The 22,891-nt window shown below is 39.5% G+C and overlaps 1 protein-coding gene across 1 annotated transcript in view; it reads right to left on the bottom strand.

Annotated features, from left to right (window-relative positions):
* MALRD1 (MAM and LDL receptor class A domain containing 1) overlaps positions 1-22,891 on the bottom strand; it is a 513,316-nt gene that overhangs the window by 115,034 nt on the left and 375,391 nt on the right. Inside the window, exon 28 of the mRNA XM_077808757.1 lies at positions 20,215-20,372. Within this exon, the coding sequence (XP_077664883.1) occupies positions 20,215-20,372 (158 nt within the window). The remainder of the gene's footprint in view (positions 1-20,214; positions 20,373-22,891) is intronic.

The following is a 22,891-nucleotide window of genomic DNA, read 5'->3' as shown; positions in this document are numbered from 1 at the left end:
ATTTCTGTCTGTGTATCTCTTTTGTAACTTAAGGTTTTGCCTAGAGGGGTTCTCTATGTTTTTGAATCTAATTACCCTGTAAGATATCTACCATCCTGATTTTACAGGGGGGATTTCTTTATTTCTATTTACTTCTATTTTTTATTAAAAGTCTTCTTGTAAAAAAACTGAATGTTTTTCATTGTTCTCAGATCCAAGGGTTTGGGTCTGTGGTCACCTATGCAAATTGGTGAGGCTTTTTATCCAACATTTCCCAGGAAAGGGGGGGTGCAAGTGTTGGGAGGATTGTTCATTGTTCTTAAGATCCAAGAGTTTGGGTCTGTGGTCACCTATGCAAATTGGTGAGGCTTTTTATCCAACATTTCCCAGGAAATGGGGGGTGCAAGTGTTGGGAGGATTGTTCATTGTTCTTAAGATCCAAGGGTCTGGGTCTGTAGTCACCTAGGCAAATTGGTGAGGCTTTTTACCAAACCTTGTCCAGGAAGTGGGGTGCAGGGTTTTGGGAAGTATTTTGGGGGGAAAGACGCGTCCAAACAGCTCTTCCCCAGTAACCAGTATTAGTTTGGTGGTGGTAGCGGCCAGTCCAAGGACAACGTGTGGAATATTTTGTACCTTGGGGAAGTTTTGACCTAAGCTGGTAAAGATAAGCTTAGGAGGTTTTTCATGCAGGTCCCCACATCTGTACCCTAGAGTTCAGAGTGGGGGAGGAACCTTGACAATGAACATACCTACTCTGCCTAGATATCTAGCAGATAGAGCGGTGGTGATCAAAGTGATCAATTTTGGCTGGTGTTGGGTTACAAATCACTTTAGTACTGAATACAGGGGTAGTGAAATGTTATCAATATTGTTATCTTTATTGTATGAGTTAAGGGAGCAGAACTGTGCTTAACCTGTCCCAAATGAGGGGGGTCACCCTCAGCTGAAAGGACCTTTTTACACCAGGGGCTCAAATGCCAGACCTCTGTGAAAGTAAGAGCAGTGGAGATAGGTATCCCAACCACAAGGAGTGGGCTCTCGCTAAGGGTCTCCAGTCTGGTTTAACCTGTTCCTTCCCACAGTTCAAACATAGAGCTAAACAGATTCCATTAGGAGCCTTTTGTTATTTTAAGTGCTCAAAAGAGCTAACAATCACTTGTGGTGGGGCAGTGTTTCTGCCCAGCCTAAGAGCTGAAAATCACTAAGAACTGGGTGAAACCTCAAGAGACTGACCTGCAGAGGTCACAGCACAGAGGCAGGTGGCAGATGGTGACCGGCGAGTGGAATGGCAGCTGGTGAGGCGGTGAGCGGAATGAAATGAGCGGATAGCAGGACAGCCAGTGAAGAGGAACTGCAGCTGGTGGGGTGGCCAGCGGAGAGTAACTGCAGCTGGTGGGGCAGCCAGCCAAAGCAAGTGCTCAGATGGCGGGGCAAGCAAGGTGCCTTGTTTCCTGGATCGGAGGTGAACTCACACAGATGTACCTATGAACCCTGGGTCCTCACTGACCAAGGACAACTGTGAGTGGGGTAAGATAAGGGAGCAGAGAGGGGCACAGTAAAGGAACTTTTGGTTGTAGAACTCAAGAACATGAGGCGGAAGGCTCTGCCCAATACACTCTGGGGTGGGTGTCCTGCTCACAGTTTTATGATTATGAATCCTGCTTGTGGCATTTTCCCTAATTAACGTTGGGTGACTTCCCTCCTTTCATTAAAAGTTTCTTTTCTACACTCAGACTCTGCAAGTGGGGAAGTAGTGCCTCTCAGAGGCACCCAGAGGTGGTGTGTAATTTTCCCAGGTTACTGGGTGGGAGTTGAGCTGGTTCTGCGTTGTTGTTGAAAAGGAATCCCTAGATATTGAATCCAGCCCTGGTTGCTGCCAGCTCCACCCAGCAGAAGGGTTACATTCAGATACCACATGTAACAATGCTGGAAATCTCATACAATACTTTAGCCCTTTTGTTTTGCCAATGCTCTGGCCCTGACAAAAACTGCCCTCTGCTCATAACTTTGCTAGCAAAATCTTGAAAAATCATTCTTTGAGATAGGTTTACCCCAATGAAGCTCTCTTGTTTTGTCTCACATTGCATAGAATGGATTCTTTGGTTGTGAACTTGAGAAATTTGATGATCAGGGCTCTGGGTGTAGCCTCAGGGGTGGGCCTTCGGGCCAGAGACCTGTGGGTTCTTTCAATATCAAATATAAAGTCATCAGGCAGATCAATAATTTCTATTAAAAGTCTGGGGATTGCCTTGTTGTGCTCCCTCAGGGACTGCTATGATTCTAAGTTTATGTCTGCATGATTTGCCTTTCAGATCAGTCAATTTAGCTTTAATTTATTTTCTGTCCCTGAGGTGTTTCTCACTTAGGGCAGCCATGCCCTGCATTTGACCTTCTATTGAGGAAATACAGCCCTTGGCCTCTGACCTCCTACCTGATAATAGTTGCAAGGAGGATTCAATTGCAGACACTAATGTTTGGAGAGTGGTGATTGCAGCTTTAATTGTGAGGATGTCAGCACATTCTCACTGCTTTCAGCAGCAGCCATCTTAGGCGGGGAGGAGGAGATGTTTCTCATCTTCTGGATGTATGGATCGAAGAGGTGTTTGCTATTGCTGATGAGCCCCAAGTTAGCATCTGTACAGTTTAAGATGTGCATTTTTTTGGTTTGTGGAAGGAAAAGGGTGGTGCCCAGCAGCAGATGGGAGTGGATGCTGGCAGATTGCTCCAGAGCACTCAGGAGTTTACTGTGCCATGTTCCGCAGGCCCATCAATACTGTTCTTCATGTTCCAAATGAACTCTTTACCACAACACAGTACTCCAAGCCAGCATTCATGCTCTAATTAACTGTCACACCTCACTGAACTCCCTTTGGAGAGAAGTAGCTTCTCCATCATGATTTATTGACCCACGCAGTATATTATTGACCAAGAAGAACCTCAGGATAAAACATTAAAAGCTAATGAGTGAGGGGGAGGATTTTCATTAGTAGTTAGACCTCTAAATTTTTCAGGAAATCCTCCTTAATCATTAAAGCTTCCCAGTGGAAAAAGTAGAATTCACATTCCCTTGAAGAACCCATCATGTGCACAAAGTGTTAAGTAAGAGGATATCTGGTTGAACTAATCATTTTTCTACTGCATATGAGCTTCTAGTTAACACCCTCCCATCACAGAGCACAGTTCTACTCCTGAACCAGACTATCAAGAATACTGGAATTATACTCTGCACAATAGGAGATCTTTCATATCTAGCTATATATTGTATGTCATAAATCACAGGTGTTCTCTCCTGTTTGCTGATCAATGAAATGAATCTGATGGCACGATTCAAAATTTGAGTACTGCCTCTTCTGGATCAAACTAAGACTTCCTATTTGAATAATTCTCTCTCTCTCTCCAGGATAGATCAAACCAATTAAAGATAGATGAGGGGAAGGTGCTAAGTGGTGCAATTCAGGAGAAGGTGACCGTAAGCAATTCAGATGAAGAGCCAATAAAACCTAAAAATAGGTCTCAAGTTTTCTTTTGACAAATGGTACTGCACTTTATCATGCCCAGGCTCAATAGAACAGATAATATTTTTGCTTCCCAAGTGACACAGTGTAAATGTACAGAACAGAAGTCTAAACAATTGGTTTAAAAGCTGTAAGATGTTTCACCTTTGTTCCTAGATGTATTTATTGATTCAGCCTAATACAGACTGAGTGTCCTTGTGAGCCCATTTCATGGCAGTTCCAAACAACTGAACAGAGTTTCCAGCAAAAACAACAGTCTTTCAAATATCTTCCATGCACTGTAAACTGCTCTGGAATCTGATCTCTACAAGTACAGATTTCCCCCTTCCCTAACCAACAAAGGTACAAATAGCTGGAGAGATACTTCCCACATTTCTAAAAAAACTGTATGTGAATTTTAGGTGTCTGAATCTCAAGGGCAAAACACAGATCAATAACTTTGAAAATTTAGAAATTAATGCTTCACTGAAGTAAAAACTTCCTCAGCATTTTCTGGTGAGTAAAATATGGATTTTTTTTAAAATTACTATGTATCTGTCCCAAAGTGGTGGATTTTTTTGCATGTTACAGGTATAACTATTATACACAAAAGAGTGAGGTCTGATTATATACATTTAAAATGATAAATTCACACACAGATAAATAACACAGAATGTATCAATAAACTTCAGATCTCCAATCCAGATTGAAAGGCAACTAAGGATGAATAGGGAGAACATTTTTCTAAATTACAGCACAATTCTCTGAATAGGTACACATTTTAACAGTACTTGAAGTACTCAAACAACCTATTTGGCCTGATACCTTGTTCTGTGCCTGTGCAATACACAGACAGCAAATAGAAAACTAATCATCACTTAATAGTACCTGCTGACGTTCATTATGGATATTTGCAAGCATAAACTCTTATTGTGATGACTCACTGCATTTTGCTGCTGAACCTTAGACATTATTGATGTTATTGTGACGTCATCATTCAAAAAGAAAATAATATTTTGATGTTTACCTAAACTTTCCATCAGTCATTAAAGAATGGTCAGCAGCCTCAGACATCATAACTGTTAATTTACATATCCACTACTGAGACTAGATATTCTTACAATTATTTCTATATTTATATATCTAAAATAAATGTCAATAATTTTAATTCCACTGTGCTAACAAAGCAAACGGAGGATTTAAGTTGCACAGCAGTGATGCTGTAGTCTGATTAACTTCTGTTGAATTTACCAAGAAGATTCACCAAAGCAATCAGATTGAGATTTCTGTTACATACTCAATGACATTGTCCAATTGTACATGTGCAGTTTTTGGCAGAGTGTGTGGTTTTACAGGACCCTGATACAAGTGGGCTCTCCATTTCCTCACATTTCATTTCAGTGAGAACAGCAGTCTCCATTAACAAGACAACTCTTTCCCCCTATATTTAGAATAATAAATAATTGTAGCAATTGCATGTTAAATATTGACTTTTAAATAGTGTCCACTGTATGGTTGATTTATCAAAGAAACTCAAAATCTGGGGCTTGGAAAACTGTGTATTCCCCACTCCTCCTTCACTCCCTGCCTTCCTTACCCTTGCCATGAGCATTGGAAACTGGAATTGGTTGAAAAATTTTTGTTGAATCTTTTTTCAACAAAAATAGCTTTTCAATTAACAAAAAAAAATCAATTTTGTAGAAAACTCATATTTTTCAGTTTTTGGATGCTGAAAACTGAAAAAATTCTGGTTTGGTGCTTTTATATTTCTGATGAAAATCTGAAAATATCCAAAGAACAATTTTGATGAAAACAATTTTTTTTTGTTTAATCCCAGTTTTTCCACAGATTTCCCTCCCTCTGCGCCCCTGCTAACCAGGTCTATTAGAAATCAAAGTCTGCTTCTTTGCAAAGTCCCCTTTCCTTGGGAAAAAAATTCACACACCCCTCCACACACCCCTCCTTCCACTTTCTACTCGGACTTTGACTTTGCACAATTATGTTTCTTGTTAGCTGCTAACATTTGTGTTAAAGGTAAAGTAATTCTCCTTGGTAATTCCATAAAACAAACTTATATTAAAGGGTATTCCTGTTTCTATTTGTGTAAGACCCTGAAGATTTTCCATGTGATTTCAATTTCCTTGAGTGGAGTAAAATTGGGAGCATAAAAAGAGTGAGCGCCTGAGATGTAGGGGAGACAAAAAAACATGACTTTATAGTGTTAGTATGAAATCAGGAGAGAGCACCATTTTGTGCAAACCTATAGTCTAAGTATTCAAGGTACTTATAACCAGCAGTAAGGATTTCATTCCATTCACTTTCATTAGTACTGTATCATCATCTAAGTATCATCTCTCACCACCTAGCGAATTCAAACAGTAACTCACATTACCACAAGTACTTCCTTGGGAAAAAAACCTTCTCTCTCAGCAGTAATACTAGAACTCCACATTTAACGCTCGAAAGTCTCTTTGAATTTTGTGGATGGTGCCTTGCCCAAAGTCAGGGAACAGGCCAATAGAGAATGGAGCAGAGCAGCCATTTTGTGGGGAACTGGTCGGACAGCCTGAGTGAAAAGAGCTAAAGAATTGTGACTGAGTCCAAAGTACGTGATGGGGAGACTGAAGCCTGTGTTCTCAGAAGGGATGTGGTGTGGGGTAATATGGAACGTGGACAACTTTTGTTTATGTTCCAGTGTTACCTGCTACTGTTTATGTTACTTTTAAAATAATATTTTCAGTCTGGCTACCTGATACCCCATCTTGCTGAACTTACTGAGGTAAATGAATTTAATTTGGACCTGAGGGCTGCACATCCAGGAAGTGGTAACTTCACTTCTCTGAACCTTGAGATGAGAAGAGAGACCATAGCTTCTCGTCAAAGGGAGCAAGGTTACAGGAGGAGCACTACACATAGTAATTCAAATTGTTTACATCTTAAAAGTCACACATACAGTATAAATTAACTAATGGGAAAAGCAGTCTGGGCTGCGTGCTGCCCTCCAGTTACACCCACAGTTGTCTGGGTGTAATTAGGAGAAAATGTGGCCCTGGTTCTCCATTTTTATTTCCAAATTTTCAGTTATGAAGAGCCATATATTGGAACTCTGGATACTTGGCAGTCTGGGCTTGGTATCTGCATATTGTTTACTTTTATCTTGACTGGACTTTTTCTTATACAATGTTGGACTAACTTGTTTTGTAACTCTTTCATAAGACTTAGACTTTTGCAACTCCCAGTTATTGCTTCCCTCACAGGCAAAGGCAAACATAGGAGTTTCCACTGCATAACAACCACATCCCTTCTGAGGTTTACTTTATCCGTCTAATTGCACAGCTAGTGCAATTAGACCTAATGCAATCTATCACTATAGGGAGGTAAAGCAGGATCTTTCTGTGCAGGTGTGGGAAAAATTAATCCATGAACAAATCATAGGGTTTAAGCACTAATAGACTCCATTGTGAGAATAGGGGTGACAGTTTTCAAAACAGAAAACTATGCAGGTACGTGAGTTTCATGCTTTATTGGTGCATTAAGGCAACCAAACTCAGGGATAGCCTTCAAATAAATAACAAATGTAGTTTTGGATATGTAAGCAGTTAACTCCAGAAATTTTACAGATTAATAGTTTCAGGCAGAATTGATACTAGCTGTGTTACAAAACCAATCTCTATCATCAGTTCAGTGTAGCGTGGTTGTACTCTAGAAGTGCAAGTGAACACAACAAACAATTTATGACCAGGGAGAGGTGAACTGTAATTATTTACAAATGGGAAAACAACATCAGGGACAGTGACTTCTGGCACTTCATTTTTGGGGTGACAAGTAATGCAAAGTGTCCGACCTGTCCACCACACCACTGGACATCTTTTGCAGGGCATCCTTTGTAGTTGACCATATACCCATCATAGCATCACAATGGAACCATCACTGCTTTTGGTCAAGTATCTGAGATGCATGGTAGTTGTTAGATGTATAAACAGACAGACCCAAGACCAAAATGTGGATCTGAACTTACCACCTGGGGACTACTCTTGTAATGAGACAAACCAAAACCTCAAAATATCACTGAACTTTTGGAAAGTTGAGATTAAGACCTGAACTCTAATGCTTACACCAACAGGGAATAAAGCAGTGAAGTCCATATATTGAACCAAATACATCCACTGTATCTTTCTATTATCACATTCACTCGCAGCCTGAAAACTTTCTTTACAGCAGTAGCACACCACTTGGAAGGAAAAGATAAGAAACACATTCTATACTGGCCTGTGGTACATGGTTACCATATTAGAAAAGTCACTGTCTTAACATCTGGGAGTTGGCCTACTTAAATAGCAAAACCAAGATTCTTAATGTAGTGAAAAGAGTTTATAAAAAATAGAATATTTTTACCATATCAGGGTAGAAATGCAGAAAGAAGCAAAGTGGGAGAATAAGCATCCTTACGGCCATAGCATTGCATGCTATTGACAGTAATTAGGAAAGAGCAACAGCATTGTACAGCTATTATAAGCCCGGTTTATATAAATTACACACACACAAATACATTAAAAGCATGCCGAGGTTGTTCTTGCTCCAAATCCTGGAGGCACTAGAGCATCTCAAAAAAACAAATTTCAGTACTGGGAAAACAATATATAATGCCCTAAACTCATTCTCAGAAATGGCTAAGCTGTTTTGGCTGAAACGTTCTAAAAAATTCATCCTGAGGCAGATACCCAGCTTTGAAAATATCAGCCCATATATTAAACTTTGGTAAAGGAATAAGTAATGGAAAATAATCTTCTACTTAGAAGTGTTAGACAAACTTAACTATAGGCCTATCATAATTAAAGAAAAAAATGTAGGATTACAGTCTAAAGTGCCTACAATAGAGTCCTTTATGAAATATGATTCTTGAGCCTCATATTCTAAGACACTAATCCTGTTCTATTGCAATGAGTTTATTTCTGTTATGTCAGATTATTTATGGGGATATTAAAAATTTCAGCTAAAAATCAGACTAACCATAGAAGATTATTATTTGAAAGATGTACTTTTATGGGGAAGTTAGTCTCTGATTAGTTGAAACCCACAAACCTTTATTCTAAATCAGTTAGAATACAATTGTTCACTAATGGTAGAGTGAGCAACTGTCATTCTACTGGACTCATATTCAAACATGATGATTTCATCTGCATCCATCATATGTGAGATGAGAAGTAATATCTTTTAATAGGACATCTTTACAAAATAAATGTATCTGTTTCTTGATTTGTAAGTAAACAAGAGAGACCTGATTCTGAGATTATTTACCTCAGTTTAAATCAGCACTAACTCCATTGTCTACACTAATGAGAAGATTGATGTAAATGAGATCAGAATCAGGCACTCCTTAGCTTTATCTGTGAGTTTATGTTCCATGAATGAGAACTCATGGCAATGTTTAGTTCTATTTCCTCTTAAGTAACAGACAACCACGAAAGGCTGGGGCAAATAAGAGAATAGCTGAAAATAGTGGTGTTGTCAGACCACAGCTGTCCTAGCTATAGGAAAGGAGGTCTTCTCCAAATCAAATGGACAAAATGTCATACAAATAATAAAGGTGGGCAAGTGAAGAGTCTTTTAAAGTGTGGTTACCCTGGCTTGTAACCCAGTTAGATCTTCATACCTGCATTTATGACACTGTATAATGCTGAAACCTGAGAAGAAATGGTGGGAGGGGGGTATAGCAACTGGGCCATGGGTGGTCTTGCCTAATGGTTAGGGTGGAAGGCTAGTTTAATGGTTGGAACAGAGATAGCCAGGCCTAGGTGCCAAGTCAGGAGCCAAGTTATCAAGTCCAGGGGGAGAGCTGGAGCCTAGAGCCAGGGGTCTGAGCAGTGGTTGGAAGCTGAATCCCAAGTCCAGGGAGAGAGCCAGAGCTGAAAGCCAGAAACCACAAGCCAGGGGTTAGAGTTGTGGTCAGAAGACAAAAAACAAATCCAGAGAGCAAGCCAGAGCTGGGAGCCAGGAACCAAAGTCAGGGATCAGAGCCAGAGTATCAGTCGGGTGGGGGCAGGAGCTAGGATCCAGGAGCAGAACCAGGGAGAAGGAGCAGGAAAGCAGGAGCGCAGATCTGGAGTGAAGGCTAGGAGCAAGAAGGGAGCTGAGAGCAGGAACAGGAAGTACAACCAGCACCACGACTGTGGATGTGAAACACTACTGAGCAGCCAGGGACCAAGGGTTTAAAACTGTGCCTGCTGGAGGCTTCAGCCACTCAGGAGGCTGGGTTCATTACCTGAGGACACTGAGCAAGGTCTGGATTCAGCTGTGCGTACCTGACAGTTCGTCTTATGCCCAAATCTAAGACATCCTGTAAGAAATCCAAAAGAGCAGAAATGCCTTCTTTTCTAGTCTTCATGTCTCTCTCTTGACACCAACCACAGATTTGTGTCCAAACCCTTATGTGAGCCAAGACAGAGGAAAGCTTGCCGGAGGCTAGGAGCATTTCCATTACTTGGTATGAGCATCCCATCTTGTTTAGGGCTTGCCACTCAATAGCTATGCTGTCAACTACAAGTAACTGGATTGTAACAGAACGTGGTACAGGAGATCCTGCTGGCTAGGAAAATGGAGTGGAAACCTCCACAGTACCTTCCTCCCATGTGAATGATTCACACAGCTTTTTTGGTCAGTTGGTGACAAAAATGGCTGTTGACTCCTCATATTTTGAATCACTTCTCCAAGTAGCAAAAGAGGGCAGGAAAGCATAGAGAACATTTGAGAACAGTGTGTTTCCAGTGAGTTTTGGTCTGCTTTCATGTTAAAGAAGAATTGCTTATCTGCTCTCAGTTTAGCCACTCCTCTCTCAATTATTTCAATAGTTCAACTTGATGGAGGCTTGGAGAGAAGGGAAGAAAAAGTTTCTGCTCACTGCTGCTCCAAAGTAAGCTGGGATCACAATGATAACACATGGAACATTGAACTGTACATCTCCTTTCATCACCAAAGGCACCGAATCTGGTCTGAAGGTAGAAGGGACGGTCTCAGGCTCTGAAGCTATATAGAGAAATCCCAAGTACTTGCAGGAAGAGAGATGCAGTTCAAATATCCCAGACAGAGGGAACAGTCAAATTCTGGAAAGTTTAAACAACTACATTTTTTAACGTTGTTCCCCCCGGGGTTCCCTACTCCTGGGCCTCTAGTTCCATGAGGCTACATCCAGTTTGAGGTTAGATGCAGTCTGAGGCTAGATCCAGTTTGATCAGGAAATGAGGTCTGACAGGTCTGAAAAGGGCAACCAGCAAGAGTTCAGCTACCTTCTACCTCCTCCAGGAGAGAAGTCCAGACCCTACAAAATATAGGCAGGAAAGGGAACTATTAGGAAGGGATGAGGGGGGCTAGAATTCCTGGGGGATTGCTCTTACCAGTGGTGGGTAGGTGAAGGACTGATGTTGGGGCTGCTTTTAGCTTGGATGGCCAGGACAAAAAGCAACTGACTGGGATTGGGAGCATAGACGGCTCTGGAACCATTCCAATATCTGTAGGTAGATGCAGCCTATTTGGGTAGCATAGCAACCACACAAACTCTTTCCAGCCCACAAATAACAAGGAAAGAAAACTTTTAAAGGAACATACATATAATTTAAAAGTACTTGAATTTCCCTCTGTACACTGCATTAGAATCTTGCACAAGGAGCTGTGATGGGGGTTGGGGTTCCTCTTGTTCAATGGAGGAAAAGAATAACTCAATATCAGAAACTTAAAAATAAAACAGTGATACATGAAATGTTGAGAAATTAATATAACAATAAGCATCAATATGGAAAGGCTATCATTAAAATGAAATACAAGACACAACTTTCTCCAGTCCTTCTACTAATTGTAAATTAGAATCCGCTTAATATTCAGCTGCTGACAGGGTTCCTCCATGTCTGGCCCTTTCTGGCATGCTACTTATAGATAGCAGGTGTTAATTCTTAATCTATCTAATTAGATGCACCAGACACTACTGTATGGTGCCCAGATACCACCATGACGAGTGTCATATATACACATGTAATAATAAATAATAAAATAATAATAATACTAGAGAAATAGATGGGAAAAGGTTAATCAATATGTGGGGAAAATTTGTGAAATGTTACACTGTTTCTCAGTGCTGCTACTAATAATCTTGCTTTACCACCACTGGCAGGAAGCCAGTAGCTGCAAAGATGCAACACTTTTACTTAAGGCATCTTTCATTGTTAACATTTAATTTTACCATTAAATAATGCTATGTGGCATAGTTACAAGGAAGTATGCACATAGATCATGGAAAGTGCAAGTACAAGGCCTGAATAATATCTAATTTGACCTTTTTATACAATTAATGGGAAAGTGATCAGATCCTGCCATCTTTGTAAAGTACATTAGTTTGGATTGTCACCAAAAGTAGAAACAGGATTGTTTTTCCGTAAACTACTTTAGTCTATAAACTGGAGGCCAAAAATTGAAATAGTTTCTGTAAGTAGAATTGGGCTCCTCCCGCTATGAGTCCTTTTGGACTAATCAAGATCATTTTAAACATACTAGGACTTAATGTTCTAAGTCTGTCAACTAGTCAATGATCATGAAATGGAACAAATCCAGGACTTTGAAAAAAACCACACAAACTGTGTATCAAAAATGTGTGGATAAAATTGGTAAACTGTTTAATTTCATGCATTGGGCTTCAGTGCTACCTTGGCACTAACTGAGCTTTTGCTAATGTATCATCTGTTCATTTCAGTCAATTTTCAATAGTGGGATGAGATTATCTGAGAACATGATCAGAAGGGAAGAAGAAAGGGGCTAGAAAGGAAAACAAGAAGTAGGGAAGAAGACTTGTCAGTTTCTTACACTCTTGCTGAGCTTAATTTGAATCCTTGGCCACAGACATTGTCATTTTTTGCAAAATGGGATACTTGTCTGGAGCAATTAGACTGTGTGCTAGAATTCACATCTGGTCAGCATGAGACAGCCTCTACAATATATTCATTTCTTCAATAAGTGTCAGATTCTATTACGCATACTACCTTTTAGAATAATACAAAAAATGATTCCATTTCCAACATTGCATTTTTAAAAGAACAGGGCTTGATTCAGCCCTGGGATATACCAGCTTCTGTCCGTGGGCTTCAGAGCTGCTACCCCTACTGGCTGTAAATGTACCCCAAAATGTGCTGTGCAAAGCGAGTCTGTCTTGAGAAAGCTCCACCACCCATAGAGTCTGAAACACAATTTAATACTGCCTTTCCATGACAAAACTACTGGGATAAAGGATGGCCAAGCAGACAACACAGATTTCCTCAAGGGTGACTCTACAAGTCCTCTAAGATGGTGGAGTAAATCAAGCCCAGGGACTCAGTATTACAGAGCTGAAGTATCATGCAATGAAGTCCAAGTGGATATTGGAGATGGAATCTCAGTGCTGATGCCCACCCTAATGGCCTCCTCAGGACAAAAGAAGAAGAAGAAGAAGAAGAAAAGGGCCAAGTTCTTAAGGAACTCAGGTCAAAAGGATGAATAATTCAGTTACAAGCAATTTTTTCTTATCTTGTCTGTTTCTCACAAAACACTCAAGGGTATTTAAATGATAAAATCCTCTGATCAATCAGTTTCTTCCTACTTCGTCTTCACAAACAAGATTTCCAAGTGTAGTAGTGACCCTTCCAGGCTTTGGCAAAACAGCAATTTGCTTTGTCCTGCACTTGCAAGATTTATTATTCCAGGTCACCAAACTGTTTTGAATGAATGTTTAAATTTGGCTGCAATTTAAGAACACAATAAACTACCCTTACTGTTATTTACCAGTAGGAAGTCTAAAATAATTTCCTAACTTATTCATCAGAGAAAATGTAATACAGTAAATGATAACAGTCCTGCTCAGAGTTTCACATACCTTTCTTTACTCCTGATATGAAAACTAATTCGGAAAGACATAATGTTTTCCCATTATCACTGGCTTATCTTTATATTTACTACTCATTGCTTCAATCACAATTTTCCAGGAGTTCTGCTCATAAAGAGCTGGAATCATTGTGTCAAATTTATCCCTGGTATGACTCCATTTAAGTTAGTGCCCACTAAGTGCAAAGCGAGCTAGCTGCATATGGTTTTGGATACTGTGTTCAGTCAGTACATTTGATTAGTTAGGGGGCATTTTCTTGCCCATGAATTCAATAGTGAAGCCCCTATTAGAATCAGAATCTTCTACCCTCACTCAAGTTGAGTAGTTCTTATTTTGCAAGTAGCCCCAATGATTTCAGCTGAGGTTACCTGGGTTAACAGATTGTGAACCCCTTACTCCCAACAGGTTTCAGAGTAATAGCCGTGTTAGTCTGTATTCGCAAAAAGAAAAGGAGTACTTGTGGCACCTTCGAGACTAACCAATTTATTTGAGCTGTAGCTCACGAAAGCTTATGCTCAAATAAATTGGTTAGTCTCTAAGGTGCCACAAGTACTCCTTTTCTTTTTACTCCCAACAGTGAGTGGTTACTTGCATAAGTTGTTCAATTGATTTATATAGGACTTTTGATTCACCAATGGGAATAGGGGGTTGAAAAGTTGGCCTTTGGGGAGTAATGTGCAACTCACTATAAATAAGAGTGACAGAATCTGGCCCTTACCTGTGTTATGTTTAACTAGACTCCCCTGTATATAAAATCAAAAACAAAAGGAGATTTTTTTGGGGTCAAAAATACTTTAAAGAACTAACGAAGCAAAAGTCCTATACACAGATTTGAGATGATCAGACTATTAAGGAGTTGAGAGAAAAACAAGGCGAACATGTAACCTACTGAACCTTGCTATGAAAAAAGTTGCTAGCAAATTTTTGCATTTGTGCACCAGATTTTTCTAGGGATCTATTTGGGAAGATTTCTTGTATCTCAGAAGAGGGACTAAAAATCCTTATCCACAGACTTTCAACTTGTCTGATTACACAACTCCCATTAAAATCAAATCAGTGAAAACTTTATGTTACTCTTTGGAAATGTACTCTTTTATCCTGCAACTCCACAGCGCTCAGATACACTGCTAGAAATGAACCCATGCAGACATAAGGATTTGACCATTTTCTATGCAGCCAGAAATGAGCGTCAGTGTGATGACACAGGCTATTTCTAAGCTCCTAAGCACCAATAAGTAGTTTCATCAAACTGCTTACTTTCTTGGGAAGCAGCTCAAGTAAATGGGGGCCACTGATACTGATTTGTGAAAATTTCATTTTTAAGTTTAAGTTCTACGAAACCTAAAAACACAGGTGGCATCTGCCACACCCCCATCCTTCAGATTTCCCTCTTCACATCTCACTGTGGAGACTTTTTTTGTACACTTAATTCCACTAAAAATGATCTGGGAATTTCAGAAAGGCCACAGGTCATCTAGACTTTGGGTTGTAGAACCAACTAAGCTGCACATTTCGATATTTCTTCTTTTCTTCTCTCCTCCCTTCCTCCTGATAGCTGAAAAATCAACCTTTGTGACAGTTTATGACATTTGATAATAAGCGGCAGTACCCAGGTGACAAGTTCTGCAATACATTAATCCATTAGCAGCTGCAGGACTCTGGCTGTTGGGTACAGCTGGCCTTATGCCTGACTAATCCAATGGGTCGGCTAGTTCATAGCTGTGGAACTATCTATGAGACTTTCTCTGTTTAGGCTGCCATGAGCTGGGTTGGATGTCTTGTTCTCCTAAATGTCATTACATCTTTGCTCATTTACTGGATGGAATAAATTCCCTATGACAAGTTCAGGAATAAGGTCCACTGGAAATTCCTAATGAGATCCTGTGCATATTGGCTTTGTCATAGTAAATGGAGGTAGCTGCTAATGGCTATTTATACCTTCCTTGCACATTTCTCTATTGCTCTAAGGGGACTGATCCAAACTCATTGAAGAGGCCCCAAAAGCCTTGTTCAGATCCTAAATTAACCTTTAAACTACATTATGTTAATTCAATGCAATTAAGATTGGCATCTGAAAACTCATTGCAGCAAATGACATAACTCTTTGATTTGTAGTTTCTCTTCCACTGTGATGCCCAAATTTTGTTTCCTCCTATGGCAAAGACAACTTAAACAGGTTTGGAAATAATTATTCAAAAATAAGCAGAGATAAAATTGTTGAGTTTTTCCTTCCATTTGAAAACGGTTTCTCTAGCTCTGTTGTAAACGTATTACATAGTAACAGAGAACCCATGTTCTCCATGTTTTAAAATAAATCAATATTTGGGTGTTGAGTGGGAAAGCAGTACAAAACATTGGGCATGGGATATTTCAGAGTTTTCTTCCTCCGCGTTAGCCTCAAAAAGTCAGTTTCTCTCACATTTAATCCTATTCTACTGCAACCATACACAGATCATTTTAGATAGGTCTTAAAGCAATAGTGATGTTCTGATTAGTAGCACTCAGATTCAGCCTGGAAATAATCTGTCTGCATGTTGTGATTGCTGCAATGCAGCTGAACACTTCACAGTCTCAAATTAGATGGATGGCAAGGTAGATAATAAGTATCGGGGGTAGCCGTGTTAGTCTGTATCACAAAAACAATAAGGAGTCCGGTGGCACCTTAAAGACGAACAGATACATTTGAGCATAAGCTTTCGTGGGTAAAATCCTCACTTCTTCAGATGCGTGCTGGTCCCACTGAACTCCTTGTTGTTAAGGCAGATAATGCAGTCTTCAAACACCGCTATAATGTCAGTGTGTTTCATTTGCATAAATGGTGAGGATTTTGATTAGCAGTACACACACTATTTCTAAAACTAGTTGAATTGCCCATCAGTGTCATTTCAATGAGATAATTCTGATTCTACACAGAGATTTATGTTAATAACAATATGAGCATTAAAACAAAACCCAATACATTGAAAGAAATTTTCACAGAAATTTTCTGCAACTGACTCCCAACAACAAGTCTCATTATGCTTGACAGCAACACATAAGGTTCTCTATGAAGTCGTCCCACATCAGATGTGTTATTGACCTCATTATCTAAGATAATACTTTAGGAATATAACAAATATGCTTCTCTTGCTGAAGGTTCATAACCCCTATTAATGCTAACATAAATCATCTATACACATCACAAGGATACTATGGGCTTGATCTGCTTTCACACTAATATAAGTCTGGGGCTAATGCCACTGAATCAGGAATAATTCCTATGAAGTCAATGAAGTTACACTAGAGCAGTAGTTAAAATAGATTGAAACAAGATGGGGAACTCCACTATGTCCTCTCATAGACAAGGTACTGGCTGATCAGACTTCAGTCATTAGGCGAGACTGGATACTGCTAAGTAGAAATTCAGACTACAGCACTGCTGTTGGGATTTGTATATGCAAATCAATGGAAGGAGAAGACTAATTTCCTGTAGAAGAATTGGGAGACTCCATCCACAACGTGAATTTTTTTCTTTGTTGTCCATCTCTAATCCATGACTTTGTTATAGGACAGAGAACTGGGCTAGTCATGTTCTCACTCAAATTTCTGTCACTCAAACTGTCTTTAACTTGCATAATTATGCAGCCATTAATTATGAAAAAAGACAGCAGCTCACAGAAGGGTGGGATAGTTTAAAAATAGCCTACAGGCATTTATGCAATGACTATATGCTTTAAGTTGGTTTAATTAAAAAAGAGAGAGAAGGGAGAGAATGACTTAATTGAATAGTTTTGAAACCAAGTGGGTACTACAGAAAATACTCTAACACGTAGAGAAAGGGATTTTTGTATAGGTTTTTGAACCATTCTAAAGAATTCCATAGCAAGGATATAAATCTGTATTACATTCTATGGAACGATTCAAAAAGCTCTATAGAAAGGGTGTTTCCTTAAGTACTATGGATCAGTGTGTGTGTGAGAGAGAGCGTGAGACAGAAAGAACTATTTGGTAAGGATCATCTGTTCAAGTTAAAGAGAACTTTAACAATCCCTTTATTCAGTTGGAAGAGGGGTAAATTTCCTAGTTAGTTCTTCAGTGTATGATTACTTCCTTTAAAAAATCCTAGAGCAAATAAGGTTGGTTTCATGGACTCCAAACTCATTTTAAATAGTACTGGGATGGTTTCAAAAGCAATTGTGTGGCTAAATCTAATCAGATATTTTATGCTAGTGTATGGCTTAAGGTAACAGTGATAGTAAAAATACCTTTAAGAAAGACAGCATGCTCCAAACATAAGTAGAGCACTTCAGGTAAAGAGCATCTAAGAATGCCCACAAAATGCTGTTTCTTTCATGTGGGTAAGGCTGACCTCCTTCGGTTTCTGAGCTCAAATGTAAAATAACTGCATTTCAAACTCTAAAAACAATGAACACAACATTTACCAACTCTTTCCACCTACTGTTCAAGTAATCATTTAATGTGTATATATTACATCTCTTTAACGAGCACCAGCTGCTCAGTCACAAGAAAAGAGGTAGAACAAAAATCAAGTGTTCAGTATTTAAAGAGAAAATTGCAGAACATTGTGTTATTTCAAAAGGAAAACCTCTTTGGCTCCAATCATAGAATATCAGGGTTGGAAGGGACCTCAGGAGGTCATCTAGTCCAACCCCCTGCTCAAAGCAGGACCAATCCTCAATTTTTGCCCCAGATCCCTAAATGGCCCCCTCAAGGATTCAACTCACAACCCTGGGTTTAGCAAACCACTGAGCTATCCCTCCCCCCCTGCAGAGTCCACCTGCATAGGTCACTTAGCAAGATTGGGGCCACTGGAAGATCAGTAGAGGAATCTGCTTTTGTTTTTCCTCTTGAATTTATTCTATGTAATCAAAGTGGGATATACATATAACAAATAGACATCTGCACGTCTAGCAAAATCCTCCATACAGTAGTGTATTTGTAGTTATAGTTACTTTGGCAATCAACATTGATATCACAGTGTGTATATACATAATACAATTCCTTATTTACTTGTCACCGAGGTTAGTCATTTGTACATAAGAATATTAATTATTAAGCATTTCTAAATTGTTAATCACTATAGTATTTAGGTGTCACAGATAATATCTTTGAATCACTTAAAAAGATTAGAACACAAAGCAAATACTGAAATAAGTGCTTGCCATTGTACTTCATTCATTCTAAACACCAGGATCTTTCTGCCTTTACCTATGACTGGATTACCATTGAAGAGTAATTTTAGAAACACATCAATAATCGGAATTGCCAGTCTTCACCTCGCTGTTTGATTTATGGATTCGATCTCTTCTGGAAAATAGCTGTATAAATTTATCTCATGATCCATTAAACTAAACAGCTAGTTGAAGATCAGTCACCTCTTACTTGTATGTGTTTGGACTAATCCAAGAAAAAAAAATCTGCTAATGACTGCCAAAGGCCCATTGTTTTGTTTAGTTCAGACAGACTTACTCTGGGTCATATGTCCAGATGTTAGAGTCCACTGAAGTGTTTTAACTATCAGGGATTTGAATCATTCGTATAATACACAGGTTATCAGAGTAAGAATTTGCTGTAGATTATTTTCAAGGGCAGGATGTAATTTAAAATAAAAAGAGTTAAGATAACGTGTTCATTGGAAATCAGAGATGTCATGAAGTTACCCAAAATGAATTCTGTCCTGATCTTTATTAGGCATAATCTCCCTCTCCTGCAGGGAGAGATCGTAACAGCCAGATGGCAAATATATGGCCCGATTGATTTAAAATTGTATTTATATTACTAATATACTGTACGTGTGCACACACTCACACGTGGGATGATTTGTCATTGCACTTATAAGTAGAACTACATAGATTCATAGTAGTGAAATACTTTCAGTGGCTTATAATCTACAAAGAGTTGAAATATGTGTTTATATAGCATCAAAGATATTTTTCTATATTTTGTTTATAATCAGCATTTTGACTGTCAACTTGCCTTTTCACTTTAATACATCTCTGCCATAGCAATAAATATAACAGCAAACTGGAGGAAGGGCATCCGTCTTTATTTGTTATTGGATGATTTTTATTCAGTAAACTTTTGGTTGTACCACTTATGTGTTATGACATCATCCTAAATTGTGAAAATAAATGCCACTTCTAAAACTAAAGTTATTGTATATTTTGTGTGTGTGTGTGCGTTTGCATTTGTGTAAATAGAAAGAAATATGCCAACCAGGGCATACTTTTTACATTTTCTCTTTCTTTGTGCTGGCTGCTGAATGCATTCTATTCATGGATGTCAACGCATCAGATCCACAAGGCTACACATGGCTATCAATGGAAAGGGAATCAAATAAAAAGTTAAAATTGCTCTGACATGGAAAGTATCAAAGACGACAGAAGTCTGATATATCAGAAGAAACGCAGCATTAGGGACAGTGAACTCAGAGGCAAAGTAAAAGAGAGGGAAATCTGGTTTAATGAATTATTTAGACCTTTCGGTTAAGAGGTAAATTCTATTTATGTGGCTTTCATAGTAGTGGGGAGAGGGTTTCTAACCGTTCTCTATGGCTTTTTAGGGGAGACGTTTTGGGTCAGAAGACTGGTTTTGTGAAGCAAGTTAAAGAGATTAGCATACAGTGTATGGTACTGTATGAAAGGCACAACGCTGGGCTAAACTGGGTTTGGGAGTCATGAACAGTGAGTCCCCACTGATCCACAAACAACAGAACTGAAGAGAAGCCTCTCACCAGCTGAGCCAGTGGAAAGTGAGTAGAATCATTCTCAGCAGGAACCATACATTCTTACAGACAGTATAAGTATCAGCACATTCAAATAGAAAAGATGATTTGACCATTACCTTAATGAGAACCTGAATGTCCCCTGTGGCTTTTGAGGATGTGTAGTACCAAAAACTCATCATACAAGCTGTGCCTGACTCTTTCCACCTGAAGCTCTTCACATGGGCTTTTTCACCTCTTAGGCCTACTGGTGCAGCTTCAAGATACAGGAATGCTCCTAGAATCAAGAGTTACATGTTATGAAGAACTGTTTTAGTCTTTAAAAACTCAGCAGAACTAACACAGAGAATGTAAAGTATACCCCCTAATGCACACCCTGGATCAGCCAAATCCATTGCATGCAAGTAAGACTGGGAGATGGGCAGAGGAAAAAGCACAGCCCATGTTATACTAGGAAGTGAGTGGGAACAAGTTAACTTTTCACTGGGGATACACAGGAATTCTGATGGGAGCAGTTTCTAAGGCGAGATGGTGAACTGACACATTTTTCAGCCATCCTGGCCACATCCTCTTTTCCAAGAGCACTACGTGTTTTTCAGGCCATGTTAAATAGCAGAATTGCCGATGGTTTCCAATGCAGCAATCTTGCCCCCCACCCCCTCCCGTCTCATTTCTACCAGAATAAGCAGGCATAAACCCTTCTGCTAGCTCTCATGCTGGCCGAGAATCTGGCCCCATATGTCTTTATTGAGCTTTATTGGTGGGCTGCCAATAGTTGCATCATTTCATTTTAAAGTAGAATTGCTACTGGTAAGGTCATAACTCCTGAAGGAACCATTTCTAACAGGTGGCAATTCTGTAAGCAAGTCACATCATGCAACATGGATAAATCTGAGGGTGAGTCTTCTATGAAAAATGGTCTCCAAAACACCAGGTCACACCAGCTCAAAGCTAGCTCTGGTAGGCAAAGGGACCAACCAACCCTCAAGTCCTTTGCATCTGTGCGGATCTATAGGTGTCCATAGTGAATCACACTAGTTCAGACTATCTGTACTCCTCGGTACAAAAGTATTATCCTGCATTTCAGATTAAGTCCCCAAAAGATTGCAAATGAATACTGATACTTAAATAACATTTCAGGAGATGAGGTGGCATTTCAGTTCTGCATTTCTTTCGCATGATGAAAAACAATCAGATAGATATTTCAATCACAAAGCATAATAAACACAGCAAGGTTTCATATTCAATCTTTTTTTTTTGCTATGATGCTAACAATAGAGTTGGAATTCAAATAAACATAATCATAGTATAAACAGTACATTGTTGATCAATTTATAACTGCATAAAATATTGCATTTTATATTTAAACTAGGGATACAAATCCATTTGAGTGAGGTGGTTTCATCATTTAGAACTGACTTCAACTTTCTTGCATTATAGATGTTTGCCATAAACAAAAATATGGGAAAAATATTTATTTCTATATGAGATCAGGCAGATGTTAAAAATTTAACACCAGTAACGTATTTTCCCAGGGATGGTGTCCCTAACCTTTGTTTGCCAGAAGCTGGGAATGAGTGACAGGGTATGGATCACTTGATGATGACCTGTTCTGTTCATTCCCTCTGGGGCACCTGGCATTGGCTACTGTTAGAAGACAGGATACTGGGCTAGATGGACCTTTGGTCTGACCCTGTATGGCTGTTCTTATGACTTTTAAAAAGCCAAAAGAAAGAGAAGAACAAATTCTCTGGCCCACTCCATCTCTTCTGCACTGCTTCCTACTCGTGTCATCAGTAGAGGGTAGGCCGCTTAGATCATGTATAATTTTGGCACTAGGTGTACAATAGTTTCATGTAATTATTCTATACCATTCATACAAGCTTCCACAAGCTCCAACCTCCTTTTCTACCTACAATCATCCGGTAAACTCAGGCCTTCTTGTATTCAATCCATATTCCTCCTATAGTCCTTCACATAATCCAGCCATAATCAGCCTTCTGGCAACTGCTGAGTTCAAGTCTCATGACCTCTGTGCACTGTAGAAGGTGGAAGATTTGAATTTCAGGATCATTTTGGGGTTTACCTCAGGGAAGCTCTGTGGCTCTGTAATGGCAACTTCAAAGGCAGGAAGTGAGGCTAAAGCCTGTTCAGTGGATATTGGGAAAGAATAGGGGATTGGGTGCTCTTGAGCAAGAGCAGGGAGACATGAGAGCTTATGGTTTTCTGAGGTTTTCTGGAAGATGTGGTGAGAGCTGCAGCCACCCTGGCTACAGTCAAGGGCGGAATTTTGGGGCAGTTCTTATTTCCCCCAACAGCTTTGTTCCTCCCTGCTTAAAACACACTCTTTAGAGATGATTTAGCACCCTACAGAGAGATGTCTCTAAGGCATGAGGGCATATATGGGCTATGCTCCAACTAAATTTCTATGAGAGCTGAGAACCTAACTGCCTTTTTTAAAATCTCTTCAATATATTAGACAATTCCGCTCCTTCTCAACAGTATATTCTAATAGTACCAAGCGACCACTGTTAGTACAGAATGAAAAGCTTACAGCAAAGGTCTGAATGTTCCAGCATTATGTGCCTGACATGAACAAGAGCTTTCTGGATATGAGATCTGGCTCTGGTGGAGTGGATCCTAATGAATCTCTGAGCCTAGTTAATTCATCCTTAAAATCTGTGGCCAGATCAAATGTCACTCTCTTGCCAAGTAAAATAATGACTTGCTCATCACATGCAGTATTATTTAGAAAAAGGGCAACTGAGAATCAAAGTTTTCTGACCTACAGTCATT

Source organism: Eretmochelys imbricata, chromosome 2, assembly GCF_965152235.1.
Source record: "Eretmochelys imbricata isolate rEreImb1 chromosome 2, rEreImb1.hap1, whole genome shotgun sequence".
In the NCBI taxonomy this organism is placed as follows: domain Eukaryota; kingdom Metazoa; phylum Chordata; order Testudines; family Cheloniidae; genus Eretmochelys; species Eretmochelys imbricata.
The sequence above is the reverse complement of the archived record's forward strand: the minus strand, read 5'-3'. Positions and strand labels throughout refer to the sequence as shown.